Source organism: Mustelus asterias, chromosome 28 (genome assembly GCF_964213995.1).
Source record: "Mustelus asterias chromosome 28, sMusAst1.hap1.1, whole genome shotgun sequence".
NCBI lineage: Eukaryota > Metazoa > Chordata > Chondrichthyes > Carcharhiniformes > Triakidae > Mustelus > Mustelus asterias.
Window position 1 is genome coordinate 1,704,821 of NC_135828.1, and position 27,597 is coordinate 1,732,417.

A 27,597-nucleotide genomic window follows, 5' to 3' on the forward strand; every position below is an offset into this window, starting at 1 on the left:
TAGAAAAGAAACCTGTTTGCTGTGGTTCTGTGAAAGCCGATATAGTGATACTGTCGTGGAGAAGATTAAAGGGACATCCAGCTGAAGTGTCAACATTTCTGAAACAGTTTGAGAGAGAGTAAATAGCGAGGAATTTGTTTGAGTCGGTGAATCAGTCAGGCATTCTGAGATTGTCACAGAGCCATGAGGAAGGAAGCCAGAAACAAATTTTCACACAGTGGGTCATTAAAATGTAGGATCCGTGACGAAAGGGAACCAATAAAGTCATCAATCACAGCATTTAATGGAAAAGCAGTTCAATGTTTAATGAAAAATATTAAAGGGTGAAGGAAAAATGCTAGAGCAATGGCAGCAATCGGAGGCAGTATGAGAGGCCCAAATGATGTCTTATAACCGTATTCAAGAAGAAATGAGATATAGCTCTTGGGGCTAAAGGGATCAAGGAATATGGGGGAAAGGGGATATTGAATTCAATGATCAGCAATGATCAAAATGAATAGTGGAGCAGGCTCGAAGGGCCAAATGGCCTCCTCCTGCTTCTAGTTTCTACATTTCGATGTGATTTTACATTTCAGTAGCAATTTTGGAAGCTAGCAGGAAGCTACGGATGAGAGTCCTGTTAAAATCAACCGCTCTTCCTATAACTGGGACTTTGTTACTGCCGGAGTGAATGCAATTCTCATGATAGCTGATAACCAGAGAATACACTTATCATCTCAGTGTAAACTTGGTTACACTCCAGTGTCAGTGAGAGCAGGATGTTATAACCCATCAGCATGGGGGATAAAATGACCAGGTCGCTGAGGGAGTGGAACACTGACAGGAGGCAGCACTAATGACACTTCACCAACTTATTGAAAATAATGATTCTGGGCGAAGCATGTGGGGGGAAGTTTGCTGAAAGTGAATCTACAGCCTAGAGGACAGCTTCAGTCACACAGCTTCCAGAGGCGAAAGGAGGTTCACTCAGTGTCGAAAAAGGACAATTGGAGGTCTCCATCCCGTCTGCCGGGGGCTTGCGCGCAGAAAGCCGCAACTCTCCAACCTGCACCTGTGGTCGAACAGGTTTATTATCATGTCACCAGTGGGGAGCATTCAAAGAATTCATTAAATATCTCCAGACTGCTATTTGTATAGTTATCCTACCGTGAAAAGTCCACTTGTTCCTGCCTTCTAGGTAAATTGTTTGCGTAAATTAGATACTTCAATGAAAGCCTGGTGTAGTAAATTAATCTGAGTTGATTAAGAAGATGGATCACAGCAAGCTCAAATAATAGCTATCAAAGCAATGATGGCAGATTGGGTGGTGTGGTATTGGGCCATCTCCTAATTATTAGTGGACAGGAACAGCTTGTTATTCCACATTCTTTCCGCTGTTTCAGATGTATACAATGAATATTCAAAGGCTTCCAACAGTTATTGTGCAGGTCGCATTGCTGCTTATCAGACTCGGAGAGAAGGATTGTAATTACAGAGGGTGACAATGTTCTGATAAAGCAAGGCCTCAGCTAAATGAAGGTTGTGTTACGCATACTTTCCATTTCACTTTTACCAGTGTCTTAATTAAAAGCAATGGTGATGCGAAATTGATTTTTTAAATAATGTTCCATTTATTCAATAACTTTGCAAAATATACTTCCAGCCATGAGAAGAAGAGGAATCGCTGATTTATATTTAACCAGTGTATATCAAACCCCCTCTGTTCACCCTGTTAGAGACTTAAGCATCATATCAGAGAAACATGTTACAAAGACATAAGGCAACTTTTCCATGGAACTTTGAAGAGCTGTGCAGTAGAAATTACAACACATCACAAACAAAGAACAAAGAAAATTACAACACAGGAACAGGCCCTTCGGCCCTCCAAGCCTGCACCGACCATGCTGCCCGACTGAACTAAAACCCCCTACCCTTCCGGGGACCATATCCCTCTTTCCCGTCCTATTCATGTATTTATCAAGAAACCCCTTAAAAGTCACTATTGTATCTGCTTCCACTATCTCCCCCAGCAGCGAGCTCCAGGCACCCACCACCCTCTGTGTAAAAAACTTGCTCGTCCATCTCCTTTAAACCTTAAACATATGCCCCTGAATAATTGATTCTTCCACCCTGGGAAAAAGATAACTTTAACACCATTATGAATTATGGATTTTGCCTGTGTTATAAAGGGACATTTTTTAAAAATTCATTGTACAGAAAATGGGTATTTATTCCCCATCCCTAACTGCCCTCCATTTCCGAGGGCAGTTGAGAGTCAACCACATTGCTGTGGCTCTGGAGTCACATGTAGGCCAGACCAGGTAAGGACGGCAGATTTCCTTCCCTAAAGGACATTGGTGAACCAGATGGGTTTTTATGTCACTCGACAATGGTTTCATGGCCATCAGTAGACTCTTAAATCCAGATTTTGCTCGGACACTGGCCCACCTGCTATGGGAATCAGAGTGGGCGGGAGGAGGACAATGGAAAGGTCTGTTGGCCTCACACAGGATTTTACGGTTTCTGGATGAGCACAGCGATAAAATCCTGCATCAGGAGCTGATTGTGGTTTGATGCCTGTGTTACACAGTGACTGATTGTGGTTTTATGCCTGTGTTACACAGTGACTGATTGTGGTTTAATGCCTGTGTTATGTAGTGACTGATTGTGGTTTGATGCCTGTGTTACACAGTGACTGATTGTGGTTTAATGCCTGTGTTACACAGTGACTGATTGTGGTTTAATGCCTGTGTTACACAGTGACTGATTGTGGTTTTATGCCTGTGTTACACAGTGACTGATTGTGGTTTAATGCCTGTGTTACACAGTGACTGATTGTGGTTTTATGCCTGTGTTACACAGTGACTGATTGTGGTTTGATGCCTGTGTTACACAGTGACTGATTGTGGTTTTATGTCTGTGTTACACAGTGACTGATTGTGGTTTGATGCCTGTGTTACACAGTGACTGATTGTGGTTTGATGCCTGTGTTACACAGTGACTGATTGTGGTTTGATGCCTGTGTTACACAGTGACTGATTGTGGTTTGATGCCTGTGTTACACAGTGACTGATTGTGGTTTAATGCCTGTGTTACACAGTGACTGATTGTGGTTTTATGTCTGTGTTACACAGTGACTGATTGTGGTTTAATGCCTGTGTTACACAGTGACTAATTGTGGTTTAATGTCTGTGTTACACAGTGACTGATTGTGGTTTAATGCCTGTGTTACACAGTGACTGATTGTGGTTTTATGCCTGTGTTACACAGTGACTGATTGTGGTTTAATGCCTGTGTTACACAGTGACTGATTGTGGTTTTATGCCTGTGTTACACAGTGACTGATTGTGGTTTGATGCCTGTGTTACACAGTGACTGATTGTGGTTTGATGCCTGTGTTACACAGTGACTGATTGTGGTTTAATGCCTGTGTTACACAGTGACTGATTGTGGTTTTATGTCTGTGTTACACAGTGACTGATTGTGGTTTGATGCCTGTGTTACACAGTGACTGATTGTGGTTTGATGCCTGTGTTACACAGTGACTGATTGTGGTTTGATGCCTGTGTTACACAGTGACTGATTGTGGTTTGATGCCTGTGTTACACAGTGACTGATTGTGGTTTAATGCCTGTGTTACACAGTGACTGATTGTGGTTTTATGTCTGTGTTACACAGTGACTGATTGTGGTTTAATGCCTGTGTTACACAGTGACTAATTGTGGTTTAATGTCTGTGTTACACAGTGACTGATTGTGGTTTAATGTCTGTGTTACACAGTGACTGATTGTGGTTTAATGCCTGTGTTACACAGTGACTGATTGTGGTTTTATGCCTGTGTTACACAGTGACTGATTGTGGTTTGATGCCTGTGTTACACAGTGACTGATTGTGGTTTAATGCCTGTGTTACACAGTGACTGATTGTGGTTTTATGCCTGTGTTACACAGTGACTGATTGTGGTTTGATGCCTGTGTTACACAGTGACTGATTGTGGTTTAATGCCTGTGTTACACAGTGACTGATTGTGGTTTTATGCCTGTGTTACACAGTGACTGATTGTGGTTTTATGCCTGTGTTACACAGTGACTGATTGTGGTTTAATGCCTGTGTTACACAGTGACTGATTGTGGTTTGATGTCTGCGTTACACAGTGACTGATTGTGGTTTTATGCCTGTGTTACACAGTGACTGATTGTGGTTTTATGCCTGTGTTACACAGTGACTGATTGTGGTTTAATGCCTGTGTTACACAGTGCCTGATTGTGGTTTTATGCCTGTGTTACACAGTGACTGATTGTGGTTTGATGTCTGTGTTACACAGTGCCTGATTGTGGTTTAATGCCTGTGTTACACAGTGACTGATTGTGGTTTAATGCCTGTGTTACACAGTGACTGATTGTGGTTTTATGCCTGTGTTACACAGTGACTGATTGTGGTTTAATGCCTGTGTTACACAGTGACTGATTGTGGTTTTATGCCTGTGTTACACAGTGACTGATTGTGGTTTAATGTCTGTGTTACACAGTGACTGATTGTGGTTTGATGCCTGTGTTACACAGTGACTGATTGTGGTTTAATGTCTGTGTTACACAGTGACTGATTGTGGTTTTATGCCTGTGTTACACAGTGACTGATTGTGGTTTGATGCCTGTGTTACACAGTGACTGATTGTGGTTTAATGCCTGTGTTACACAGTGACTGATTGGAGTTTTATGCCTGTGTTACACAGTGACTGATTGTGGTTTGATGCCTGTGTTACACAGTGACTGATTGTGGTTTGATGCCTGTGTTACACAGTGACTGATTGTGGTTTAATGTCTGTGTTACACAGTGACTGATTGGAGTTTTATGCCTGTGTTACACAGTGACTGATTGTGGTTTGATGCCTGTGTTACACAGTGACTGATTGTGGTTTAATACCTGTGTTACACAGTGACTGATTGTGGTTTTATGCCTGTGTTACACAGTGACTGATTGTGGTTTGATGCCTGTGTTACACAGTGACTGATTGTGGTTTGATGCCTGTGTTACACAGTGACTGATTGTGGTTTAATGCCTGTGTTACACAGTGACTGATTGTGGTTTAATGCCTGTGTTACACAGTGACTGATTGTGGTTTGATGCCTGTGTTACACAGTGACTGATTGTGGTTTGATGCCTGTGTTACACAGTGACTGATTGTGGCTTAATGCCTGTGTTACACAGTGACTGATTGTGGTTTGATGCCTGTGTTACACAGTGACTGATTGTGGTTTGATGCCTGTGTTACACAGTGACTGATTGTGGTTTGATGCCTGTGTTACACAGTGACTGATTGTGGCTTAATGCCTGTGTTACACAGTGACTGATTGTGGTTTGATGCCTGTGTTACACAGTGACTGATTGTGGTTTGATGCCTGTGTTACACAGTGACTGATTGTGGTTTAATGCCTGTGTTACACAGTGACTGATTGTGGTTTAATGCCTGTGTTACACAGTGACTGATTGTGGTTTAATGCCTGTGTTACACAGTGACTGATTGTGGTTTAATGCCTGTGTTACACAGTGACTGATTGTGGTTTGATGCCTGTGTTACACAGTGACTGATTGTGGTTTGATGCCTGTGTTACACAGTGACTGATTGTGGTTTGATGCCTGTGTTACACAGTGACTGATTGTGGCTTAATGCCTGTGTTACACAGTGACTGATTGTGGTTTAATGCCTGTGTTACACAGTGACTGATTGTGGTTTAATGCCTGTGTTACACAGTGACTGATTGTGGTTTAATGCCTGTGTTACACAGTGACTGATTGTGGTTTAATGCCTGTGTTACACAGTGACTGATTGTGGTTTTATGCCTGTGTTACACAGTGACTGATTGTGGTTTTATGCCTGTGTTACACAGTGACTGATTGTGGTTTTATGTCTGTGTTACACAGTGACTGATTGTGGTTTTATGTCTGTGTTACACAGTGACTGATTGTGGTTTTATGCCTGTGTTACACAGTGACTGATTGTGGTTTTATGCCTGTGTTACACAGTGACTGATTGTGGTTTAATGCCTGTGTTACACAGTGACTGATTGTGGTTTAATGCCTGTGTTACACAGTGACTGATTGTGGTTTAATGCCTGTGTTACACAGTGACTGATTGTGGTTTAATGCCTGTGTTACACAGTGACTGATTGTGGTTTTATGTCTGTGTTACACAGTGACTGATTGTGGTTTTATGCCTGTGTTACACAGTGACTGATTGTGGTTTTATGCCTGTGTTACACAGTGACTGATTGTGGTTTGATGCCTGTGTTACACAGTGACTGATTGTGGTTTAATGCCTGTGTTACACAGTGACTGATTGTGGTTTAATGCCTGTGTTACACAGTGACTGATTGTGGTTTAATGCCTGTGTTACACAGTGACTGATTGTGGTTTAATGCCTGTGTTACACAGTGACTGATTGTGGTTTTATGCCTGTGTTACACAGTGACTGATTGTGGTTTAATGCCTGTGTTACACAGTGACTGATTGTGGTTTTATGTCTGTGTTACACAGTGACTGATTGTGGTTTTATGCCTGTGTTACACAGTGACTGATTGTGGTTTTATGCCTGTGTTACACAGTGACTGATTGTGGTTTTATGCCTGTGTTACACAGTGACTGATTGTGGTTTTATGTCTGTGTTACACAGTGACTGATTGTGGTTTTATGTCTGTGTTACACAGTGACTGATTGTGGTTTGATGCCTGTGTTACACAGTGACTGATTGTGGTTTAATGCCTGTGTTACACAGTGACTGATTGTGGTTTTATGTCTGTGTTACACAGTGACTGATTGTGGTTTAATGCCTGTGTTACACAGTGACTGATTGTGGTTTAATGTCTGTGTTACACAGTGACTGATTGTGGTTTTATGCCTGTGTTACACAGTGACTGATTGTGGTTTAATGCCTGTGTTACACAGTGACTGATTGTGGTTTTATGTCTGTGTTACACAGTGACTGATTGTGGTTTTATGCCTGTGTTACACAGTGACTGATTGTGGTTTTATGCCTGTGTTACACAAAGGACAAAGAACAATACAGCACAGGAACAGGCCCTTCGGCCCTCCGAGCCTGCGCCGCTCATGTGCCCACTAGACCATTCGTTTGTATCCCTCTATTCCCAGTTGTTCATGTGGTTATCTTGATAAGTCTTAAACGATCCCAGCGTGTCCGCCTCAATCACCTTGGGAGTGCATTCCAGGCCCCCACCACCCTCTGTGTAAAATACGTCCCCCTGACATCTGTGTTGAACCTTGCCCCCCTCACCTTGAACCCGTGACCCCTTGTGTGCGTCACCTCTGACCTGGGAAAAAGCTTCCCACTGTTCACCCTATCTATGCCCTTCATAATTTTATACACCTCTATTAGGTCGCCCCTCATCCTCCATCTTTCCAGGGAGAACAACCCCAGTTTACCCAATCTCTCCTCATAGCTAGGACCCTCCAGACCAGGCAACATCCTGCTATATCTTTTCTGTACTCTCTCCAAAGCCTCCACGTCCGTCTGGTAGTGTGGCGACCAGAACTGGACGCAATATTCCAAATGCGGCCGAACCAATGTTCTATACAGCTGCAACATCATATGCCAACTTTTATATTCAATGCCCCGTCCAATAAAGGCAAGCATGCTATATGCCTTCTTCACCACCCTCTCCACCTGTGCTGCCACCTTTAAGGATCTGTGGACTTGTACACCCAGGTCCCTCTGTGTGTCTATATTCCTGATGGTTCTGCCATTTATTGTATAGCTCCCCCTTACATTAGATCTACCGAAATGCATCACTTCGCATTTATCTGGATTAAATTCCATCTGCCATTTCTCCACCCAATGTTCCAGCCTATCTATATCCTGCTGTATTCTCTGACAATGTTCATCACTATCCGCAACTCCAGCAATCTTTATGTCGTCCGCAAACTTACTGATCACACCAGCTACATTTTCCTCCAAATCATTTTTATATAACCCCATCAGCAGAGGTCCCAGTACAGAGCCCTGCGGAACACCACTAGTCACAGACCTCCAACCGGAAAAAGACCCCTCCACTGCTACCCTCTGTCTTCTATGGCTAAGCCAGTTCTCCACCCATCTAGCGAGCTCACCTTTTATCCCGTGAGATTTAACCTTTTGCACCAGCCTGCCATGAGGGACCTTGTCAAACGCTTTACTAAAATCCATATAGACGACATCCATGGCCCTTCCCTCGTCAATCGTTTTTGTCACCTCCTCAAAAAACTCAACCAAATTTGTGAGGCATGACCTCTCTTGTACAAATCCAATCTGTCTATCTCTAATGAGATTATTCAGTTCTAAATGCGCATATATCCTATCTCTAAGAATCTTCTCCAACAATTTCCCTACCACGGACATCAAGCTCACCGGCCCATAATTACCCGGGTTATCCTTGCTACCCTTCTTAAATAATGGGACCACATTTGCGATCCTCCAATCCTCTGGGACCTCACCTGTGTCCAGTGAAGAGACAAAGGTTTCTGTTAGAGGCCCAGCAATTTCATCTCTTGCCTCCCTGTGGAGTCTAGGATAGCTGCCATCTGGCCCTGGGGATTTGTCAGTCTCAATGTTTCCTAAAAAACCTAACACTTCCTCCCTTGTAATTGAGATTTTTTCTAACGGGTCAACACATCTCTCTGAGACACTACCAGTCAGCATGTCCCTCTCCTTTGTGAATACTGATGCAAAGTATTCGTTTAGGATCTCACCTACTTCCTTTGGTTCTAAGCATAATTCCCCTCCTTTGTCCCTGAGAGGTCCGATTCTTTCCCTAACCGTCCCTATGGACGGCGCGGTAGCACAGTGGTTAGCACTGCTGCTTCACAGCTCCAGGGACCTGGGTTCGATTCCCGGCTTGGGTCACTGTCTGTGTGGAGTTTGCACATTCTCCTCGTGTCTGCGTGGGTTTCCTCCAGGTGCTCCGGTTTCCTCCCACAGTCCAAAGATGTGCGGGTTAGGTTGATTGGCCATGCTAAAATTCCCCCTTAGTGCCCTGAGATGCATAGGTTAGAGGGATTAGCGGGTAAATATGTAGGGATATGGGGATATGGCCTGGGTGGGATTGTGGTCGGTGCAGACTCGATGGGCCAAATGGTCTTCTTTCTGCACTGTAGTGATTCTATTCTATGATTCTAACAACCCTCTTGTTCCTAACATATGTATAAAATGCCTTAGGATTCTCCTTAATCCTGTCTGCCAAGGACATTTCGTGACCCCTTTTTGCCCTTCTAACTCCCTGTTTGAGTTCTTTTGTACTTTCTCTGTATTCCCCCAGTGCTCCATCTGTTTTTAGCTGCCCGGACCTCATGTATGCCTCTTTTTTCTTTTTGATTAGGCCCACAATTTCACTGGTTATCCACGGCTCCCGAATCCTACCTTTCCTATCCTTCCTCTTTCCAGGCACATGCCTGTCCTGCAGTCCTATCAACTGCTCCTTAAAAGACTCCCACATGCCAGATGTGGATTTACCCCCGAACAGCCTCTCCCAATCAACAGCCACCAAATCCTGCCTAATCCGGCTGTAGTTAGCCTTCCCCCAATTCAGCACCTTACCCATAGGACAACGTTCGTCTTTTCCCATTACTACCCTAAAGTTTACAGGATTGTGGTCACTATTTGCCACATGTTCCCCTACTGAAACTTTGATGACCTGACCGGGCTCATTCCCCAGTACTAGGTCCAGTATAGCCCCCTCTCTAGTTGGACTGTCAACATATTGTTCCAAAAAACCTTACTGTACGCATTTTATAAATTCTTCCCCGTCCAGGCCCCCAGCCCTAAGCGACTTCCAGTCTATACCAGGGAAATTAAAGTCTCCCACTACAACAACCCTATTTTTTCTGCACCTGTCCAGAATCTCCTTACATATCCGTTCCTCAACTTCCCGTGGGCTGTTGGGAGGCCTGTAGTATACCCCCAGCATAGTGACTGCGCCCTTCCTGTTTCTGAGCTCCACCCACAGTGACTTGTTACCTGACCCTTCCATATTGTCCACCCTCTGTACCGCTGTAATATGCTCCCTAACCAGCATTGCTACTCCCCCACCTCTCCTCGCCCCTTCTCTGTCTTGCCTAAAACACTTATACCCTGGAATATTCAGCTGCCAGTCCTGTCCTTCTTGTAACCAAGTCTCCGTCACTGCAACCACGTCCAAGTTCCGCGCAAGCATTAAGGCTCTAAGCTCGTCTGCCTTGCCCGTGACGCTCCTTGCATTGAAGCAGATGCACTCCAGACCTCCAGGCCCACTGAGGTCATCCTCCCCCAGAATGCTCTTCCTCTTGGATAGCCTTGTCTTGGCCCCAACCTCGTCCCCAGCCTCTATGCTTATTGACCTATTGTTCTGATCCCCACCCCCCTGCCACATTAGTTTAAACCCACCCGAACCACACTCGCAAAACTCCCAGCTCGGATATTCGTACCCCTCCAGTTTAGGTGCAACCCGTCCTTCTTGTACAGGTGCCATCCTCTCTTGAAGTCTTCCCAGTGATCCACGAATTCGAAACCCTCCCTCCTGCACCAGTCCCTTAGCCACGCGTTCAGCTGTACAATCTCCCTGTTCCTAGCCTCACTAGCTTGTGGCACTGGGAGTAGTCCAGAGATCGCTACCCGAGAGGCCCTGCTTTTCAGCCGACTACCCAACTCCCTGAATTGCTCTCGCAGGACCTCCCTGCTCTTTCTGCCTACGTCATTTGCACCAATGTGGACAATGACGTCTGTCTGGTTACCCGCCCCTTTTAGGATGCTTCCTATCTGCTCAGAGACATCCAGGACCCCGGTACCAGGGAGGCAGACTACCATCCTGGAGTCTTGTTTGCGCCCACAGAACCACCTGTCTGTGCCTGTTTCCTCCTAAGCCCGTTGAGCCAAAGCCCTTCAGCTCTCACTCTGCTCCCTGCTCACTCCGCTGCCCGCTACAACACTGCCCGCTGAATAGTGCGGCCTGCTTTTAAACCTCCCGTGCGCTAAAAAATACACTCCAAAAAACCCTTCCCAGAACACCCCACGGCCTACTTCCGGTTTACAGTTTGACACTTTTAAAAATAAATAAATAAAGCCCGCGAAAATGTAATTTAAAGGTCAATTTCTCACCCTAGCACTCCTGCAACAAATCGCTCTTCCTTGCCTCGCTGCAAGAATAACAGTGACTGATTGTGGTTTAATGCCTGTGTTACACAGGGATGTAACTAAAGGTTAGTGAAATGGAACTAAGAGGGTGGCTGATTGAGAGGGATACCTCAGGCATGATGGAAGAAATGGAGATAAGACAGAGAAATGACAATAGCAACATTGGGAATGCTCTGGCCATTCCCGCCGGCAGGATCTTCCAGTCCCGTCGATGACGAGCCCCCGCCATTGGTTACCCGGTAATGGGGGGCCTCAAGCACAGAAAACTCTGCTGACAGTGGCAGGACCAGACGACCTCCCCGCCTGCCAATGGCGGGCTTGCTTTGCCACGTGAAACACGCCATGGCGGCATGTGGAAAATCCATGCGCTTCTGTAGCGCCTCTAACATCCCAAGGCGCTTCAGGTGAGCATTTTCAAACTACATTTGACACCAAACCATATGATATATTCTTAGGGAGAATGACTCTCAGATTGATGGAAAGGTTGCAGAGATTTGGAGAGAATTCCGGAAGTTAAGGCTTCCGCAGCTCAAGGCACCCTCCACGTTTATGGAGCGGGGATGTGCAAGAGGCCGGAATTGGAGAATGCAGAAACCTCGGAAGGTTGTGAGGCTAAAGGAGTTTGTACTGATAGGGAGTGACTAGGCACTGGAGAGATTTGGAAATAAGGATGAGGATGTTAACATTATGGTGTCCTGAACTGAGAGCGAGCACAGGGTTAGAGTGACTTGGTGTGAGTTAGGATGTGAAGTACAGTTTGTTACACTGTGCTGTAAAACCAGTGCAGACACACAGCACAATTTTAAATGAGCTACAGTTATTTTTAAATGGATTGAAATTGGGAGGTAGAGTAAGAATGTGTTGGAGTAATCTTGTCTGGATGTAAGGAAGGCAGCAACAGATGAGCTGAAATAGGCTGGAGTTGGATAATGTTACAGAGATGGAAATATGGTCTAAGGAGAGAGGACCCCGGGATACCACGCTGATAGGTGAAAGAGAATGAAAAATAGGATGCCGGGCTGGGTGATGGGGTGATGGATAGATAGATTCCATGGACAAATTGCCTCTTTTCTTCTTAACTAGTTATGCTGCATTTATATTTCCAGCTGTTTTTGTGGGATTTAATAACTACCTTTTGGTTTGCTGAAGAATGTCATTTTCAAACCTCATTGATTCCGTTAATGACCTGACTAACAGAAACACAAGTTGTTGTATGTTGTCAGTATTTATGTTGCATGTTCCAGAGCATTGGATTTTCCCAATCAATACAGAATAACCACATTTACCCGCATTCCAATCAGGTCATCATCCAGAATCTCAAAACACAAAGTGTTGGAAATACTCAGCAGTCCCCATGGAGAGAAAAGGAGAGTTGCCGTTTCCAGTTAAATATGGCTCTTCCTTCAGAAGTACAGTTCACTGACCAAGCATTTCCAGCACTTGATGTTTTTATTTCTGATTTCCAACATCTGCAGTATTTTGCTTTTATCATGTAGAATACGTGAAACACCAACAAACACTCATGAGAACTGTAAAACCAGCAAGGTGCAGACACTGTACTGTAAAACCAGCAAGGTACAGACGCTGTGCTGTAAAACCAGCAAGGTACAGACGCTGTGCTGTAAAACCAGCAAGGTACAGACACTGTACTGTAAAACCAGCAAGGTACAGACACTACTGTAAAACCAGCAAGGTACAGACACTGTACTGTAAAACCAGCAAGGTACAGATGCTGTGCTGTAAAACCAGCAAGGTACAGACACTGTACTGTAAAACCAGCAAGGTACAGACACTGTACTGTAAAACCAGCAAGGTACAGACACTACTGTAAAACCAGCAAGGTGCAGACGCTGTACCGTAAAACCAGCAAGGTACAGACACTGTACTGTAAAACCAGCAAGGTACAGACACTACTGTAAAACCAGCAAGGTACAGACGCTGTGCTGTAAAACCAGCGAGATGCAGACACTGCTGTAAAACCAGCAAGGTACAGACACTGCTGTAAAACCAGCAAGGTGCAGACACTGTACTGATGCCTCCCTTGTACGAATTGGAAGTTTTTTGCTTGAGGGGGGAAGCAAGTCTGAGTCGGAGATGATTGACACTATTCTCTGTTTTCTCGAAGGAAGTGGTCATTTGAGCAGGTGTTTCACCTGAGGTTCTTGTTGAGATGTCAGGCGTGAGTCTCCCAGCCCGCTGCGTTGTGGGCGGAGTCAGCGGGGGGACTGTAGGAGGAGTCGCCACCAGCATCCAACTGCTCGTGACTTTCCCAGGATATGTTTTCCAACGTAATCAGCCTTGCACTGAAAATCACCCTGATGGTGGGGACAGAGGCTGGGTCGGGGGTGGTGGGGGAAGGTGGGGGGGGGGGGGGGGCGGGGGGGCGTTTCCGGTGGTAGTGACGTGTGGCCTCTCGTTCAGCATCGAGCTGGAAAAATGGGAATCCCCATGCAACCTGGAATGTTGTAATTAGGTCTGACTGACTTATGGGAGAAGATGGGATGTTTCTGGGTAAAAGGCAGAGCACCGATTACGCTGCACCGATTACGCTGCACCAATTATGCAGCACCAATTATGCAGCATTGATTACACTGCACTGATAACACTGCACCGATTATGCAGCACCAATTACGCAGCACCAATTATGCCGCATTGCTTATGCAGTATGGGTCATTTAGCAATTGTGCTGAATTCTCACGGCCAGTTCAGCTGGTGCACTGGGAGTGGGGGGAAGCATTTGGGAAAGATGAGTATTTATTTAGAGAAAGGGGGGGACAGGAGGATGTACAAAAGGAGAGGGGGGAGGGGAAAGGGGTGTTGGGGGGCTGATCTCTGTGTTAAACTTTTCACTAATTTTCTATCACCTTCCATTGCTTTTCTATAAATGGTGAAGACTTGTTTTGTATCTGGAGATACTGAAATACTCTGGGAAAGTATTTCAAACTGCATTAGGCTTCAGTGAGGTTCAGGAACCTGCATTTCTTCAGGTCATATCTACAAATGAGATTGGGCAAAGTTTGATGTTGCTAATGGCTTGTTTCTACACGTACATCAGACAGACGCTTTCAGCTGTAAAGACCTGTTTTTAAACATGCGGGGAAGCGATGGACATTCTTTTATTACCATGGCCCTCATATATTACTTTATGAAAAGAAAGGTTAGGTTACATTTACCATTCCATTAAGGAGGAGATGGAAGTGGTCTGAGTGTGAAGAACACCATGTCCTTTGATGTGTTTCTCTTTAATGTTTTCTTATATTTTGAAGCTTGAATTAAAGTAGTTTTTGATTAAATGTAACCCCCGGCTCAGAGGATGGATTTCTCTGTTTTTGTTTCCATTTCTTTACATGCGACTGCTGTCATTTCCTCTTGAGAAATTGAATATTTCGCTTTGAAAATACTTTTGTGTTCATAATTTTACAACAAAGACTCACCCCTTGGCTGACAGCTGCTGGTCTGCACCAATAATCGATTGATGGTGCAGGGCGGTTTAGCTCAGTTGGCTGGACGGCTGTTTCGTGATGAGAAGGGATGTCAGTAACGCGGGTTCAATTCCTGTACCAGCTGAGGTTATTCATGAAGGCCCCGCCTTCTCAGCCTTGCCCCTCACCGGAGGTGTGGTGACCCTCAGATTAAAATCACCACCAGTCAGCTCCTTCTCTCAAAGGATGTGGAGATGCCGTTTCTGCTCGGCGATTCTGTGTTGTTGTGTGTCTTGAAGGCCGCCTTGGAGAGCGTTTACCCGAAGATCAGAGGCTGTATATCCTTGACACGACAACGCAGAATCGCTGAGCAGAAACTGATAGCCAAGTTCCGCACGCATGAGGACGGCCTCAACCGGGATCTTGGGTTCATGTCACACTATCTGTAACCCCCACCATTTGGCCTGGGTTTGCAAAATATTACTAACTGGCTGGAGACAATTCACACCTCTTTAATCTGTGATTATCCCTCTCTCCACTCACACTGTCTGTACCTGTAAAGACTTGATTACCTGTAAAGACTCGCATTCCAACCATTCTTCACATTTCAATCTGTTATTATCTTGCAATTGTGTCTTTGCCTATATATGTCCTGTTTGTGAACTAACCTCCATTCACCTGATGAAGGAGCAGTGCTCCGAAAGCTCGTGATTCCAAATAAACCTGTTGGACTTTAACCTGGTGTTGTGAGACTTCTTACTGTGCCTCAATGGAGTGAGAGCAGCCCATGGTTATCTGGGACTATGGCGACTTTAGTGGAGAGGGCAGATTTTCTTGTCTTCACACCAAGATGATGATCTATATTTCTGGGGAGTAGAACATTTTCTCATTAATAAATTCCTGGGTCAGTATCACATGGCTCAGTGCTGTTTTATATTTCCATTTCCCATTGGGCGGCACGGTAGCACAGTGGTTAGCACTGCTGCTTCACAGCTCCAGGGTCCCGGGTTCGATTCCCGGCTCGGGTCACTGTCTGTGTGGAGTTTGCACATTCTCCTCGTGTCTGCGTGGGTTTCCTCCGGGTGCTCCGGTTTCCTCCCACAGTCCAAAGATGTGCGGGTTAGGTTGATTGGCCAGGTTAAAAATTGCCCCTTAGAGTCCTGGGATGTGTAGGTTAGAGGGATTAGCGGGTAAATATGTGGGGGTAGGGCCTGGGTGGGATTGTGGTCGGTGCAGACTCGATGGGCCGAATGGCCTCCTTCTGCACTGTAGGGTTTCTATGATTTCTATGATTGCGTTTATCAGCACTGCTGCGTACAGTACAGTTCATTGCCAATTATTATTGAATTCCAGGCTGCTTTCACACCCATTAGGAACTGGGTATGACTCTGGTTAGAAAATGCTAGATATACTCAGCAAGCCAGGCAGCCTCTGTGAAGAGAGAGACACAGGACGGGATTATCACCAGAAGTGTAAAGTTTCACGTCAGTGTAAATGTGTGACCCGATTGATCACTGCCCTTTCTCTTTTGACCATTGTTGTGTAAAGTCCTCAGCGTTGCTCCTCTGTGCCTCAGGAGCTCTGACATTTATGATTTATAAGTTTGAAACTCAAACCCAAAGTAGGAAGCAAAGCCCAGAAGCAGAGTAGCTGAGAGTAGTCTTGGCCTTGCCTAGGCAGTGAGTAACTGCTCAGAGGTCAACATCTCTCCACCCACTATACCAAAAGGTGAAGGGTAATGTCACAGCAAGTGGGTCTTTGCTTGATGACACTGAGTTCTTACAATCTTTGGACAGCAGGTATCACGAGATAATTACGCAGTAGATACAGAAGGACAAAGACAACATACTGTTCCCATGGTTATAATGAAAGACAATTCTTGGCCTCATCAATACCAAAGAAACCATTGTTTCTCATTCACATTTCTTCCGGCTTTTCTCCCGATGGAATGTTATAAAGTGAGCCAGTTGCTTCTTTATTTTCAAGACTTTTGCTAAAATATCTACTTGTTTTATTGTAGATTTCCTTTGTGCCAAAAATGATGTTGAACAAAGTGAGATGATGCTGTTGTTGTGTTGGGATTTTCTTTTCACATGACTCATTTCAGTTTATTTTCTTCCCTTCATCTCATTCTGAGGCCCTCACGCTGTCCGGCCGTTCAGCGTCCAGACGGTCAGTGGGATGGTGCCAACGCTGAAGGTCAGCCTGACCTTTGGCCTACAATCAGGGTCCTGTCTCCATGGCCACCTCCCCATCTGGCCCTCTCTCTATTCTCACATCTCCACTCGTTTCTCCTGTATCTGACTTCTGACAGCTTAGCTTTTCTTATAAGGAAATGTTGAGTCAAGAAAGGAACCGCTTCTCATCAGTAATCGAACCTGTGGTCCAGAAAAAGCTTTGTGGAGAGAGCGCAGGTACAGAGAAACAGACGCTGTTAAAGCTGGTCGTATTGACAGCCTCCGAGCCTGGTCTCAACATCCACTCAGATTGCTCCATGTTGACTGCAACATAAACTTGGGCAGTGCTTTGTTTTTATTAAAATAAAACGTGGTAAATTGGGTGGGCAGGTGTGATTGGTCAAGTGGACATAAGTGGAGCAGATGGAGGCCATTCAGCCCATCAAGCCTGCCTCACCATAAGACCATAAGACATAGGAGCAGAATTAGGCCACTCGGCCCATCGAGTCTGCTCCACCATTCAATCATGGCTGATTTTTTTCTCATCCCCATTAAAGAACAAAGAACAAAGAAAATTACAGCACAGGAACAGGCCCTTCGGCCCTCCAAGCTTGCACCGACCATGCTGCCTGGCTTAAGTAAAACCCCCTATGCTTCCGGGGACCATATCCCTCTATTCCCATCTCATTCATGTACTTGTCAAGACGCCCCTTAAAAGTCACTACCGTATCCACTTACACTACCTCCCCCGGCAATGAGTTCCAGGCACCCACTACTCTCTGTGTAAAAAATCTGCCTCGCACATCTCTTTTAAAACTTGCCCCTCACACCTTAAACCTATGCCCTCTAGTAATTGACTCTTCCACCCTGGGAAAGAGCTTCTGACTATCCACTCTGTCCATGCCTCTCATAATCTTGTAGAATTCTACCAGGTCTCCCCTCAACCTCCGTCGCTCCAGTGAGAACAAACCAAGTTTCTCCAACCTCTCCTCATAGCTAATGCCCTCCATACCAGGCAACATCCTGGTAAATCTTTTCTGTACCCTCTCCAAAGCCTTCTGGTAGTGTGGCGACCAGAATTGAACACTATAGTCCAAGTGCGGCCTCACTAAGGTTCTGTAAAGCTGCAACATGACTTGCCAATTTTTAAACTCAATACCCCGGCCGATGAAGGCAAGCATGCCGTATGCATTCTTTACTACCTTCTCCACCTGCATTGCCACTTTCAGTGACCTGTGTACCTGTACACCCAGATCCCTTTGCCTATCAATACTCCTAAGGGTTCTGCCATTTACTGTATATTTCCTATCTGTATTAGATCTTCTAAAATGCATTACCTCACATTTGTCCGGATTAAACTCCATTTTGTCCGGATTAAACTCCTGCCTTTTCCCCATAACCCCTGATCCCCTTATTAATCAAGAACCTATCTATCTCTGTCTTAAAGACACTCAATGACCTGGACTCCACAGCCTTCTGCGGCAAAGAGTTCCACATATTCACCACTCTCTGGCTGAAGAAATTCCTCCTCATCTCTGTTTTAAAGGATTGTCCCTTTAGCCTGAGGTTGTGCCCTCTGGTTCTAGGTTTTCCTACTCGCGGAAACATCCTCTCCACGTCCACTCTATCCAGGCCTCGCAGTATCCTGTAAGTTTCAATAAGATTCCCCCTCATCCTTCTAAACTCCAACGAGTACAGACCCAGAGTCCTCAGCTGTTCCTCACACGACAAGCTCTTCATTCCAGGGATCATTCCAGGGAACCTCCTCTGGACCCCTTCCAAGGCCAGCACATCCTTCCTTAGATCCGGGCCCAAAACTGCTCATAATACTCCACCATTCAAAAGGATCATGACTGATCATGATTGTGGTCTTAACTCCACTTTGCTGTCTGCCTCCCATAATCCTTCACTCCCTTGTTGATCAAGAATCTGCCAAACTCGACGGTGACTATATTTAATGGCGCAGCTTCCCCTGCTGTCTGCGGTCGAGAATTGCAAGTATTAACCAGGCTCTGAGAGAAGAAACTCCTCCTTGTCTTCATCCTAAATGGGAGAGCCCTTATTCTGAAGCTGTGATCCCTCGTTCCAGATTCCCCCATGAGGGGAGACATCCTCTCGGTGCCATGAATGGGTTCGCCATTCTGTGAATGAAGAGCTGGTAAACGATGCTCTGTTGTGGCTACAGATGGCGCTCTGTCAGGGCAGAATCCACGATTCATAAGTTAGCCATTTGATTTGATCAAGAGAAAATATATTGGAGCAGATCCCAGAATTAAAATGGACAGCTGGCTGCAGCCAAATAGAAATGAAGAGAAGCTGGAGGTTGATGGCAAAGGAAACTGCAGAGTCAGCTCCTTAAATAGAGGCAAAAAAGTGAAGGAATAGAACTGGACATGATCAGGAGAAATAGGACAGTGAGACAAACCTGTGTGACTTTTATATCAATAATGAACAGTCAGAAACAGAACGAGAGGAACAGGATGGTATTGTAACCTTTCCAGACTGGGTGATAGTTTGATCTGTACAGATGAAGAATAGTGAATGAATTACACTTTGAGAATATTTAATACTCTTCATATGTCTTCAGCGTCACGGATCCAATGTTTACAAGCTCAGCACTGAGGTCTCCAATCAGTGAATCTACAATCGAGATTGTTATACTGAGATGTTTCATTTCCATTATTTTGATATTCTTGTCACAGCATAAAATGAAACCTTAAAAAACTGTACAAAACTACTCCCATACGCAGGCAAGAATTTATATAGATCATAGAACCCCTACATTGTAGAAGGAGGCCATTCGGCCCATCGAGTCTGCACCGACAACAATCCCATCCCAGGCCCTATCCCCACAAATTTACCCCACTAATCCCTCTAACCTACACATTCCCTGACACTAAGGGGCAATTTAGCATGGCCAATTACCCTAACCCGCACATCTTTGGACTGTGGAAGGAAACCGGAGCACCCGGAGGAAACCCACGCAGACACGGGGAGAACGTGCAGACTCCACACAGACAGTGACCCAAGCTGGGAATCGAACCCGGGTCCCTGGAGCTGTGAGGCAGCAGTGCAAACCACTGCGCCACAGTGCCGCCCAATGATTAGGGTTTTGCTTCGAATACATGAGTGGGAGTTTAAATGGGATATGTAAATAGGAAATTCCATAGGATAAACCAGGCAGGAATTTATCTCGGATGACACGCCACTCAAGTCTCCCTGTAACAGGGTGTTTTGTGGATTCCGAAGGATGCAGATATTTATTCAATGTATGTATTTAACCATGATGTGGAGATGCCGGCGTTGGACTGGGGTAAACGAACGCACATGTAACAAACATGCCAGATCCGACATGTGAAAACTGTAATTAAAGCACTCTTTCTACGTGATTTAGCTTTTTCCTCATCAATGTTCACCTTCTTAACAACTGTTCTGGGATGGTGAGCAGTTGGTGTGCCTATCAGGAGCTGGTATTGGGATAACTCTCCCTCCCTGTATGGGAGTGTTTGTCTTCCAAGATTAGATGGAAATGGAGACTCGTGAGGCTTTATATTTTTTTTAATTAATTTATGGGACATGGGCGTCGCTGGTTGGCCAGCATTTATTGCCCATCCGTAGTTACTCTTGGAGGGCAGTTGAGAGTCAACCACATTGCTGTGGCTCTGGAGTCACATGTAGGCCAGACCGGGTAAGGACAGCAGATTTCCTTCCCTAAAGGACATTCGTGAACCAGATGGGTTTTTCCGACAATCGACAATGGTTTCATGGTCACTAGTAGATTCTTAATTCTAAGTATTTTTTATTGAATTCAAATTCCCCCATCTGCCGTGGCAGGATTCGAACCCGGGTCCCCAGAACATTAGTAGAGTTTCTGGATTAATTGTCCAGCAATAATACCACTAGGCCATCACCTCCCCTTATATGTGCGAATCCATATCTCTCTGCTTTATTGTACATGTGGTGAACCATCGTTGGTTCCCACTAGATAGTACTGAGCCAGGGTCTGGCCAGTACTACAAGTATGTATATATGTTGCTGTTGGGGTTAGGGATGGGTTGTTCTACTTGTTGCTGTTGGGGTTAGGGTTGGGCTGTTACACCTGTATTATAGTTATTATGGTACATCCCAGTCGGGCTCCGCCTCCTGGGAGAGGTATAAAGGTCACTGCTCTGTCTGGGACCCCTCAGTCTGGGATCGTGTACTATACTTGGGAGCTTCGTTGTAACAGTAAATAAAAGCCTTTATTTCCTGAGCATCTCACGCCTCGTGTGTGATAACGCGCATCAGTACACAAGCTCAAATCCCCTAGTGTACCGTGCCACCGCCTGCACGAGGTACAATTTCAGAACTATACCTCATTGTATTATCATGGGTTGGTGTGAAAGATAGAACCACTGTGGTGCAGTTGTCACGCGGAAAACTACAGCTCGATTCACTGCTGTCACATATTTGAAACGGAATATCTAATTCGTTTTATAATGAACTGAATTTTGGGGATCAGTTCAGTTCTGGGTTTCAATGATTTTTTGCTGAGTTCTTGCTGCAGTCGAGACTTTCCGAGGTAAATCCACAGTTATAATTCCAAAAGATTGACCTGATAAACCATCTCAGATGAAATGCTTCCTGGATTAACGTGAGACTGGGTGATTCTTCCTTCAGTTATTCAGAGAGAAGGAAAAGCAGGAAGTGTTATTGAATGTCAGCTGAACAGCTGCTCATTGATTCGGGAGCCCTGCACTCCTGGCGGGTTTGACCCAACGTCATTCATACGGGGGCAGGCATCTGAGTTTGAGTTGGTCGAATTCCACCTCAGTCGCCCAGATGCCGGTGAGAACGGCACCAATTTTCCTGTTGGCAGCAGTATTTGGAATTTATTCGGGCGAATCGTTGTCATCATTTTGTGCTTGTTTGGAATTATCATTCTGTAACAACCTTGTGCAATAATTACAAAATATAATCACCTTCACTGAGTTGAGCTCTGAGCCAAAAGGTTGTGAGTTCAATTCTCACTCCACAGACATGTACGCGAGAGCGCAGACTAACACCCCCAGAGCAGCACTGAGTGGAGTGCTGAATTGTCAGAGTTTCATTGCTGTGGGCACGTTGTGCGGGATTTAATACAAAGAATTGTTGTGCGGGGCAGATAGGACTGAGGGAGTGCTGCACTGTCAGAGGGTCAGTACTGAGGGAGTGCCGCACTGTCAGAAGGTCAGTGCTGAGAGAGTGCTGCACTGTCAGAGGGTCAGTACTGAGGGAGTGCCGCACTGTCAGAGGGTCAGTACTGAGGGAGTGCCGCACTGTCAGAGGGTCAATACTGAGGGAGTGCCGTATTGTCAGAGGGTCAGTACTGAGGGAGTGCCGCACTGTCAGAGGGTCAGCATTGAGGGAGTGTTGCACTGTCAGAGGGTCAGTACTGAGGGAGTGCTGCACTCTCAGAGGGTCAGTACTGAGGGAGTGCCGCACTGTCAGAGGGTCAGCACTGAGGGAGTGCTGCACTCTCAGAGGGTCAGTACTGAGGGAACGCCGCACTGTCAGATGGTCAGTACTGAGGGAGTGCCGCACTGTCAGAGGGGCTGTGTGTGATGTAGATCCTATTGCTCTCATCAAATACGAGCAGGAATCTCTCCATGTTCCTTGGCCAACATTCATCACTCAATCAACACAACAAAAATCCATATTACTGCCCACTTCATTTGATTGGCTAGTTTATTTGGATCTGCAAGGTTTCTATTGGCCTTTGCATAGTTTCAGTGTGTGTGACCAGGAGTATTTGGACAGTAGCAAAGTGGGTACGGCACGGCTGGGAATCCCAAGCTCAATGAGCTCAAATTCCACTCTAGCTTGAAAAGAGTGAGGCTGAAAGTTGATGGGGATAAACTGCTCAGTTATTTCTACTTGTTCTAGTCGACATGTGACTGCCGCTGTACATTCTGTGGTAAACTCTCAATGCCCACTCAGCCTGGCTAATAAATGGGGTTATGCCAAAGCTGCCCACAACCCAAGAACAAAAGTAAAGAAGAGGCAGTGACGCAGTGGCATTGTCACTGGGCTGGTGACCCAGAGACCCAGGGTAATGCTCTGGCTGAGGAAGAAATTTGAATCCAATCAAAATCTGGAATTAAGAATCTACTGATGACCATGAAACCATTGCCGATTGTTGGAAAAACCCATCTGGTTCATTAATGTCCTTTAGGGAAGGAAATCTGCCGTCCTTACCCGGTCTGGCCTACATGTGACTCCAGAGCCACAGCAATGTGGCTGACTCTCAACTGCCCTCTGGCAACTAGGGATGGGCAATAAATGCTGGGCAGCCAGCGACGCCCACATCCCATGTGTGAATAATAACAAAGGAGGCAATGCCCCATCCCACAAATGAATAGAAAAAAATAAAAGTAGAAAAAACTCCTTCAATAAAAAATGCAACATATTAGTGTTACTCAGAAAGAAACTCAGCAGCCTGGAGTATTTGTGAAGTCATTTTGGTACTTTAGAAATATTATCAATTCTCTAAGTCATTACTGGAGGACCCGATTGTCTGGTCAGACCTCCTTTGATCTGTTATAATGTTGTCCCTCTTTGTGTTTTTCAGGCAGTGGAGACAAACTTAGCATCAAAGGACAGCCACTGGGTCTTTGTAAATGAGGTAAGCCCACAGCCATTGTCCCGGGCATCAACAATGACATCTTGTTTCATCAAAGGTGGATTGTTCTCCAAAATTCACACACTGGTGATTGTCCAATCTCGGAGTTGTCAGAGGAAGTCAATTCTCCAACAGGAGGAAGGGAGAATAAGAATTCGGAGCCACCTGGGGGCGGGGGGATTCCTGTACTGGGATTGTGAAGAGTTGGGAGTATCAGAATTTCAGCTGTTCCAGTAGCAGCACTGCCAAATTCACAACTGGGAATGAAGGAACCTGGTGTTGTTCAAACTCTTACTACGAAGGAACAGGCCAGGGGTTTAGCAAGTGGCTGGACAGAGATGCTGGCTGCCAACTTGCAGGAGAGTTTCCTGACGTAAATCTGCAGCCAATAGGCAATAGTTGTGACTTCAAAGTTTATTTGACAGAGGACTGGTGCGGGGGTGGAGGGGTGCGGGGGAGGAGGGGTGCATGGGTGGATGTGTGGAGGGGTGGAGGGGTGCAGGGGTGGAGGGGTGCATGGGTGGACGTGTGCGGGGGTGGAGGGGTAGGCGGGGGTGCGGGGTTGGGGCGGGGATGCGGGGGATGCGGGGTTTGGGCGGGGGTGCAAGGTTGGTGTGGGGGGTGCAGGGTTGGGGCGGGGATGCGGGGTGTGCAGAGTTTGTGTGGGAGTGTGGGGTTGGGGCGGGGGTGTGGGGTTTGGGCGGGGGTGCAGGGTTTGTGTGGGAGTGCGGGGTTGGGGTGGGGGTGCGGGGTTTGTGTGGAGGTGTGGGGGCGGGGGTGTGGGGGGTGCAGGGTTTGTGTGGGGGTGCGGGGTTGGGGCGGGGGTGCGTGGTTGGGGTGGGGGTCCGGGGGTGCAGGGTCTGTGTGGAGGTGTGGGGTTGGGGTGGGGGTGCGTGGTTGGGGTGGGGGTCCGGGGGGTGCAGGGTTTGTGTGGGGGTGTGGGGTTGGGGCGGGGGTGCGTGCTTGGGGTGGGGGTCCGGGGGGTGCAGGGTTTGTGTGGGGGTGCGGGGTTAGGGTGGGGGTCCGGGGGGTGCAGGGTTTGTGTGGGGGTGCGGGGTTGGGGCGGGGGTGAGGGGTTGTGGTGGGGGTCCGGGGGGTGCAGGGTTTGTGTGGGGGTGTGGGGTTGGGGCGGGGGTGCGTGGTTGGGGCGGGGGTGCGGGGTTGGGGCGGGGGTGCGTGGTTGGGGCAGGGGTGCGGGGTTGGGGCGGGGGTGCGTGGTTGGGGCGGGGGTGCGGGGTTGGGGCGGGGTTGCGGGGGGTGCAGGGTTTGTGCGGGGGTGCGGGGTTGGGGCGGGGGTGCGTGGTTGGGGCGGGGGTGCGTGGTTGGGGCGGGGGTTGGGGTGGGGGTCCGGGGGGTGCAGGGTTTGTGTGAGGGTGCGGGGTTGGGGCGGGGGTGCGGGGGGTGCAGGGTTTGTGTGGGAGTGCGGGGATGGGGTGCGGGGTTGGGGGGGGTGCGGGGTTAGGGGGGTTGCGGGGTTAGGGGGGGTGCGGGGTGTGCAGGGTTTGTGTGGGAGTGCAGGGTTGGGGGGGGTGCGGGGATGGGGGGGTGCGGGGTTGGGGGGGTGCGGGGTTAGGGGGGGTGCGGGGTTAGGGGAGTGCGGGGTTAGGGGGGGTGCGGGGTTAGGGGGGGTGCGGGGTGTGCAGGGTTTGTGTGGGAGTGCAGGGTTGGGGGGGGTGCGGGGTTGGGGGGGTGCGGGGTTGGGGGGATGCGGGGTTAGGGAGGGTGCGGGGTGTGCAGGGTTTGTGTGGGAGTGCAGGGTTGGGGGGAGTGCGGGGGGTGCAGGGTTTGTGTGGGGGTGCGGGGTTGGGGGGGGTGCGGGGTTGGGGGGGGTGCGGGGGGTGCAGGGTTTGTGTGGGGGTGCGGGGTTGGGGGGGGTGCGGGGTTGGGGGGGTGCGGTGTTGGGGGGGGGTGCGGAGTTGGGGGGGTTGCGGGGTTGGGGTTGGGGTGTGGGGTGTGCAGGGTTTGTGTGGGGGTGCGGGGTTGGGGGGGGGTGCGGGGTTGGGGGGGTGCGGGGTTGGGGGGGGTGCGGGGTTGGGGGGGTGCGGGGTTGGGGGGTGCGGGGGGTGCAGGGTTTGTGTGGGGGTGCGGGGTTGGGGGGGTGCGGCGTTGGGGGGGTGCGGGGTTGGGGGGGGTGCGGGGTTGGGGGGGTGCGGGGTTGGGGGGGTGCGGGGGGTGCAGGGTTTGTGTGGGGGTGCGGTGTTGGGGGGGTGCGGGGGGTGCAGGGTTTGTGTGGGGGTGCGGGGTTGGGGCGGGGGTGTGGTGTTTGTGTGGGGGTGCGGGGTTGGGGCGGGGGTGTGGGGTTTGTGTGGGGGTGCGGGGTTGGGGCGGGGGTGTGGGGTTTGTGTGGGGGTGTGGGGTTTTTGTGGGGCGCAGCAAGTGGTTGGGAAGGTAAACAGAATGTTGGTGTTTATTGCAATGGGAATGGAATGTAAAAGTCGGTAAGTTTTACTGCAGCTGTACAGAGACTTGAGAGACCACATCTGGAATACTTTGTGTAGTTTTGGTCTCCTTGTTACTCCTTTGATTCTCCTTCTAAATGATTACATTGCAAAGAGCAAGAAATGTGCAAATGTTAAGCTATGTAAATGATCTCTGAACGCACTGTGTCTGTTCCCACAGGCACATTAGTAACTAAACAGCTGAGAGATACTGCAGCTTCCCTACAGCACTGAGTATTGGGAAGCTCTGCAGTGCAATGCCTAACATCAATAAGAGCTCTGGTTTCACATCTTGCTGCCTGTTCCTCAAGGCTGGAAACAATCTCAATCTAAATTCACGCAGCCCAAACTCCTGCCCAGATTGATCTGTTACTCCAGCCCATGCTTTCTTTCGCACCCCCCTCACTTCTTTTCACTACAACTGGAGGGCTGTGGGCAGCGCTGGGCAGCACTGGGCAGCGCTGGGCTTTGTGGAGGGAATGGAGGAGGTTTACTGGAATGATACCAGGGAAGTCAGGTATTTGGAGGGATTCGAGAAGTTATTGAACAGAGAAAGTTAAGGGGAGAGAAAATTACAAAACTGCATGAAGTTTGAACAGAGATTGTTCCAGTTCGGGGCAGATAATAAATGGAGAAGATGCTGATTGGAGTTTCAGGCAGGAGATTGAGTTATTTTAATGCTGTGAATAGTTACAATGTGCAGTGCGTTGTCTGGAAGAATGGTGGGAGCAGATGGTGCACGGTAAGGAGAGAAGCTCCAAAGGTGGATTGAAAATGGGAAAAGGGCGAGTATAGTTTGTGAGTGAGCTGTGTCACGAGCAGGGTGCTAGTGGAATCAATGCTGAACCCACTGCCATTTGCAGTGTGTTGAAATTATTCTCCACCTGTCGCTGTGGTAGCCTGCTCCTTTAAGGGGCAAGTTACCTGTGGGTCACATGACCCATCCGGAAAATCACGGTGAGGCGCACAAATCGAGAGCGGGAGTGTGGGCTTTCCGGCAGTTAGAGTCCGGGATTCGTGGAGTTCGGAAGCATTCTTATCTCTGTCTTGTATAGAGTTATTTCCCCCAGATAACCCCTGTTTGTTTAGCAGGCTTGTTGGTTGTCTGTTCCTCGCAGCTATTAGAGTATCAGAATCTCTTCATCATTTTAAAGACATCAATTAGATCACCTCTCACTCTTCCTAGAAAGGAATGGAGTATTTATTAAAGTTGTGAAACAAGGGGCACAGTCTTCTGCCTCTCTATGCCAGTGGCGGGGTCTGTCTTCCGGTGTCTTTCCCGGTGGGATGGGGGTGGATTCAATGAGAGATCCCATTGACCGTGGCGGGAACAGAAAACCCTACCACCAGCCAATAGCACACCGCCTCCCACCGCTGAGAAAAACACCGCAGTGAGGCCAGAGAATCCTGGCAAAGATATGAGAGCTGCCTTGTAAGATTCCTCTTTATAACACTATCCTTAACGCACACCTCCCCCTCGCGGCCCTGTGGTAAACCACTGCGAGCTTATTGCCTGTGTGTGTGTGTGACATGCCTGGACATGCCCCTGCCGGCCCTGCCTGGGACTCCTCCCGCCCTGGTCCAGGTATAAAGGTGACTGCTCCCCACCCCCTGCCTCAGTCTCTGGACCAGTTCATCGGCATGGGTGTGCTCCAAGTCTTTTGCTAATAAAAGCCTATTTGTTCTTGCATACAAACTAGTCTTTGCTTGATTGATAGTGCATCAATTTTATTAGCAAACAGTTTTGGGATGGAGCAGATACTAAAACCCGATAGACTCGAATTGG

At 47.6% G+C, this 27,597-nt stretch overlaps 1 protein-coding gene across 1 annotated transcript in view; it reads left to right on the forward strand.

The window, feature by feature from the left end:
• LOC144480123 (glutamate receptor ionotropic, delta-1-like) overlaps window positions 1-27,597 on the forward strand; it is a 791,184-nt gene that overhangs the window by 645,177 nt on the left and 118,410 nt on the right. The window contains exon 5 of the mRNA XM_078199268.1: window positions 23,323-23,376. Within this exon, the coding sequence (XP_078055394.1) occupies window positions 23,323-23,376 (54 nt within the window). The remainder of the gene's footprint in view (window positions 1-23,322; window positions 23,377-27,597) is intronic.